Consider the following 5,778-nt stretch of genomic DNA (forward strand, 5'->3'; position numbering starts at 1 on the left):
AAAGCGTCTGCTAAATGACTGGAATGTAATGTCTCGACCCGGTGCGGTCTCGTCCACCAGCGGTGACATCATTTTTACCAAAAAAACATCACCGCCGACACGGGTTTAAAGTCAGCAACAGTCTGCACCCAAATACCGAAACTCCGAAACGTTTTTTATCAGCCAAATGGGTCAAACAATGTCACGATGCACCGAGCGCTCCTCTCGAGGAGCTCATCTGGTGCTCCTCCTCAGGCTCTCCACGGTCTGCAGGAAGGACCGCAGGGCTTGGTCCTCCTCCAGGGTGGAGCTGTCCTCCTCCTCCTCCTCGATGATGCCACACTGCACGCAGCGGAGGCGGGGCTCGCGTCGTCCGGCCCTGCAGACACAAGCTGTGGCCAGGGACTGGGGGAACTCCTCCATCACCAAAGGCAGCAGATGGGCAGGGAGCGTGTCCATGCTGGTCGCCATGGTGAACAGTGGCCCAAATGCGAGGATGATCACGTTGTGGGCTGTTGACGGCGAGGATTTAAAAAAAAAAAAAAAAAAAATTCTGGTGTATCTGATCAGCTGTTTCCACAAGTTTTTAGTAGAGATGATTAAGAAGAAGAAGAAAAAAGGAATTCTTGAAATATGAAATAGTGAAATCAGTCTAATATTCAGTCCTGAAGGTTCTGCTTGATGAGATGGTTCCAGAGATCCTGTTGCTGCTGCCCTTCGCTCTGGAACGCGGCTGTGAAATCAGTGAGTGAGTGCGAGTCGGAGCGAGCCGTGGACCCTTTATATACGTCTCTACTCACTCCCACTCGCTTCTTCCTTTGGGCATCCCTCCACACACACACACACACACAAACACACACACACACACACACACACACACACACACACACACAAACACACAAACACAGCGCCGCTCCCCCCCCCCCCCCCTCCTACATTCTCAGCGATGACACACTTCCGCAGCTTCCATACCGGCGCACCGGAATAATCTCCCAGAAAGTGTTGGCATGGGAACCGGACGGCGACGTTGGGGAGGGAAGAGGCAGGACGTGGAGAGAAGGCAACACATTTGCATGGACTGTGAAAATGACGAATCATGGTGCAAACCACTCGAGGGAGTTATATGAGCTGATCAATAACTGTGTGTGTGTGTGTGTGTGTGTGTGTGGCGTTATTAGTACACAGAACACGGCTGATTTTTGAGTCATATTTCATCTTATTAGGAAATAAAAACTTGGAACTGTTCTCTTATCGGGCCTTTCTCTCCCTGATTTCAGCATGAAGTAGGCGAACGCGTGTCGCTCTCCCATGTTCTGAATCTTGCAGCCACGAGATTCAAAAGAACGCAGGAGACAAGAAAAGGGGGAAGCCGAGCAAAAGAAGAGACAGCAGACGGATGACTGAGGTTATTCCAATTTATTGAGAACAAAATGCAATTCAGTTTTCCAGGTGTTCCCGTTGTTTTTGTTTTTTTTGCTCTGCTTTCGCCACAAAACAAAAAAAAAAAAGCACTTAGGACGCAAGTCGGTCCCCTGATGCTGCTGCTGCTGCTGCTTCCTAATACAGTATAAATTAAATCTGATATCTGAGCCACGACATCAATAGAACAGGACTAATACTCTAAGCACACACAAGCTCGACATACATGTGGCTTTGAAAACGAGAACAAGACAAAAAGAAATGTTCACTTGCTCATTTGGTTGGTCTCGTCTTGTACATTTGGTCCGGTTGAACATTTTAGTAAATCGAACGATTAAAAAGGTGAAACGATCCGCCCATTAACGTCGACGTGGCACACTGCTCGCACCGGGATCAGTTGTATTTTGGAACTTTAAAAAAGGACCTCAGGATAGGAAACAATGGCCGCGGTGTCAAGGGCGGGATTTAGTTTGTAAACAAAACGCACAGCTTCATATTCCGGCAATACGTCTCCGTCTGTGCTGGTCATTCATTCTACTGAGCCTCCTCTTAAATGATCCACAGATGAAATGTGGTTTGTTGAAATTAAACACGCGGACCCATCAAAGCCCCATCACCACCCCATCACCCCCGCCCCCATCACCCCCGCCCCCATCACCGCCCCATCACCCCCGCCATCAACGCCGTCGAGAAAATGTAAAGACGAAAAAAAGCAAACGAGATCTTTAATGATTTCGGTGCTCGAGAAGAAACTCCTGAAATGAAAAAAAAAAAAAGGAAGCTATTAATGTCCCAAAAAAAAAACCAACACCCATTTCCGCCTTTTAAATCCAATTAAATATCGTGTCAGTGCTGCAGAAAGCGTTAACAGTGAGTAAGCGCCACCTCCAGTGTTCTACTGAACAGCTTTAAGCGAGTCAGAGATGAAAGACGGCCCACGTCATTTAAAAAAAATTAAATAAAAATCACAGTTTCACACAATTTCCGCAGACAGACGGGTGGTTTTGGGGGGAAATTGTTTTTAGTTTTCCGCATTAGCGTTTCGTCGGTTAAAGCCGATCACTCTGACGAGGAGGATTGAACACACGTGACGGCGGCCAGACGCTGCCTGTGACTGGGAGTTATCGGGAGGAGAGGAGAGGGGAGGAGAGGAGAGGGGAGGGAGGGGAGGAGGCCGAGGCGTTCGCCCAGAAACTGTCACATTTCCTCTTTCTGCGGTCCCGCGACGGCAGCGAGTCGGGGGAGAGTCGTTCAACACAGCTGGTCCCATCCGTCCCCCCCGTCCCCCCGTCCCCCCCGTCCCCCCGTCCCCCCGAGCAGACGCGTCTAGCCCTGCTTCTGCTTCTTAAGGTAGCGAGCGCGCTGAGACAAACCCACCCCCATCACGTGGCTGTTGAGGATCCGGGCAGGGAGCAGCGCTGTGGTCACCCAGCCCTGTGGAGGGGAAACGACACGGTCAGCTGGTGGCATTCACAGAACAACAGATTAACATCCATTATTCATTTCAGGAGCCGCAGACGCGACGATGGTGGCCAGCGAATTTGAAAACGCGGGGCAAATGTGTCGTTTTAATGCACATCTCACGGAGAAATTAAATTCCTATTTGAGCATTTTTTTTTTTTTTTTTTTTTTTTTAAACCCCTTGTAAATTATGGTAAACTGATCTTTCTGGACAAATTCAAACAAAATGCGCAATTATTCTCTCATATACTGCGCATAAGTAGACGCTTTTAAAAATAGAAAAGCAATAAAATCTTTTCTGCTTCAGCCGTAATGAAGGTTAACTCAACAGTTTTCCAGACAACAGTACGGCGGTTCGTTGTAAAGACCCCCCGCTGTTTTTAATCTCCTTTTTCAGGAAGTAGCAGCTTCATGAAGCATCATAAATGGCTCTTTCATTGACTTACCATATTCACTTAATCACCAATACGGATTTACTCTTAATTGCATTATTTTAATTTCTCACACTGATTTACTTTTAAAGCTGGAAAGTGTTATTTTTTTCCCCCCTAAATTGATATATAATTAAATCCATATAATGAATTATGGACATGGTTGAGAGGGGTGATGCACTCTTTGAAGCGCCCCTTCACTTCCATATCCATTTAGTTTTATTACCGGCGGCGACAGCGCGGAACTCGTGTGGTTTTGACCTTGTGACTCTCTCTCTGTGTGTGTGTGTGTGTGTGTGTGTGTGTGTGTGTGTGTGTGTGGTAGTTCATGGCACTTTGCCGGGCGTTTATATATTTCTCTTCGTTTTTTGACAGCAGCGGCGTCACAACCGTGTAAGATGCTGTCACGAAAAACTTTACAGGCGTGTAGATGAGTTTGAAAATGGTGGTGTGGAGAACGTGGGGAAAAAAACGGCGCTGGGGAGGTGGGAAGTGGGGGGAAGGGGTCGTTGGCTACACCGCTTTTTACGGCTCGAGGTCGACATCGAGGCCGGTGTTGCTTTTCACCTTGCGTGAGCGTCGTGGCGAAAATGACATCCTGAAGACGCCTCCTGTCTCGGTAAACTACCACGAGGCCGTTTTGCAGTACTTTACCAGGCGTTTAGACGTCCGTCTGGGGACAGATTTTTGTCAAACGCGACAGCGACGCACCCCAGGTTTGAGTTGGAGCTGGAAGCCGAGGTTCGGTCCGAGGGAGGGGGGGGACAAAAAAGGGACGAACGCCATACTTTTTACGCAAAAATGCTGAATTTGCCGTCACAAAACTAAGGGGTAGGAAGTCGGGATGAGCCCCACACCTTACAGCCTCCGGGCCCATTTTGGCTTCTCCACAGCGTCATCCCAATCGTCTCTTATTATTATTATTATTATGATTATTATTTAGGTTTCCAGATTGCAGCCTAAATGACATACTGGCGAATTTGCGGATTATAACTGGGGTTAGGCAGAGCTGTACTGCACAGTTGAAGAGAGAGAGAGAGAGAGAGAGAGAGAGAGAGAGAGAGAGAGAGAGAGAGAGAGAGAGAGAGAGAGAGAGAGAGAGAGAGAGAGAGAGAGAGAGATTATCAGATGATCAGAGCAGACGCTCCAAAGCTCGTGGTTTAGCTAAATATTAAAAAAGGGGGCCGGTGACGGAGTTTACCTCGTCGGCACACCGAATGCACCGGTGTGTGTTTGCTTTAATGTCGAATGATTTATTGAGCCCACGGCAACGATCGGCGCTGTTATTTATGTGCATATCCAGAAACGCGGTCGTTGATATGCAGGTCACACGGCGGAGACCACGAGGAAGCGAAGGCGCCTGAACCAGCCGGAAAACCCGACCCGCGTTTCCCCGCGTCGCTTCCGAGGCTCCGTGTCTCCGCAGAGTAATCGCGGTATTAGGACGCACACAGTACGGCGAGGTAGTAGAGGAGCACCCCCCACCGCATCATCTCAGAGGACGTTTCCCTGGCGACAGATGCTTTTTAGCAACCGTTGACGCCTCGTTAAGCCGGTGGATGGAGACGAGCAGCAGGTAGGAAGCTCTTTTGTGCGTAAAGTGAACTTGTCGCCGGTGACCGACCTCGACTGTTACTCCGCTACCGTTGGAGCGGTTGTGTTCAAACGTAAAACACGTGACAGATCTCAGATCGTTCACGCTCATTATATAAAAAAAACGGACTGCAATGTGCGGAGGAGGAAGATCTGGCCCGGTCGTTCTCAGCAGCTTGCTTTGTGTGAAATTCAAAAGAAAGAAAAAAAAGAAGCCCGAAGTCTTTTTTTTTTTTTTGTCTTATGATCCTAGCGTTACATACCAAGACTTACCAAAATGGCATGGGGCAGGTAGCCGTTGGTCTGGGTCTGCAGCCCCACGGTGTTGAGCTCGGCTGAAACGTACCGCTCGGGACTGGGCTTGTCCAGCGTGGGCCGGCGGATTTTACTCAGCTTGGTTGCGACAAAGAATGGCAGAACACTCTGGAGAAGGAGGGGGGGGGAGGAGGGGGGGGGGGGGACACAGAAATTAACAATGCGTCTAGTTTCATATCTCGGTAAAGTGTCGACGCAACTTTTCTTTTTCTTAGGGCCTTGAGGATGTTGCTACAAATTGCACTGTTAACCGTCTTCATTAAAAAAGGGCCGGCGAGCTCACGGCTAGAAGAGCTAAGGTCGCTTCATTTACCTGGATGATGACGCCTTTGCTCTTGTACTCCGCTTGCAGTCTCGAGAAAAGAAGTCCACAAATGCCTACATCGGATTAAAAAAAGGCAGGTCGTTAAGGCCCGAAAGTACAGTTCCAGTAAAAAGATGAAAAAAAAGAAAGAAAAAGAAAAGATGGCACCATTGCATTTCATTTCCCAAAAGAACACGAACACATCGAGTACAAAATCTGCAGTCCTTAAAAAAACGAAACGAGCTGAGAGGAGACGCGTCCACGGAAGAGTTCAAG

The 5,778-nt window shown here is 48.5% G+C and overlaps 1 protein-coding gene across 1 annotated transcript in view; it reads right to left on the minus strand.

Annotated features, from left to right (window-relative positions):
- Window positions 1–2,690: 2,690 nt before the first annotated feature.
- LOC137886615 (very-long-chain 3-oxoacyl-CoA reductase-B-like) overlaps window positions 2,691–5,778 on the minus strand; it is a gene marked incomplete at its 5' end in the record, with an annotated part of 6,742 nt that continues 3,654 nt past the window's right edge. Inside the window, 4 exon segments of the mRNA XM_068729145.1 lie at window positions 2,691–2,832; window positions 5,157–5,306; window positions 5,512–5,552; window positions 5,555–5,576. Of these exon segments, the coding sequence (XP_068585246.1) occupies window positions 2,725–2,832; window positions 5,157–5,306; window positions 5,512–5,552; window positions 5,555–5,576 (321 nt within the window).

The sequence above is a fragment of the Cebidichthys violaceus genome, unplaced genomic scaffold, assembly GCF_023349555.1.
Source record: "Cebidichthys violaceus isolate CVI_PGR_0920_01 unplaced genomic scaffold, fCebVio1.0.p SCAF_443, whole genome shotgun sequence".
In the NCBI taxonomy this organism is placed as follows: Eukaryota; Metazoa; Chordata; class Actinopteri; order Perciformes; family Stichaeidae; genus Cebidichthys; species Cebidichthys violaceus.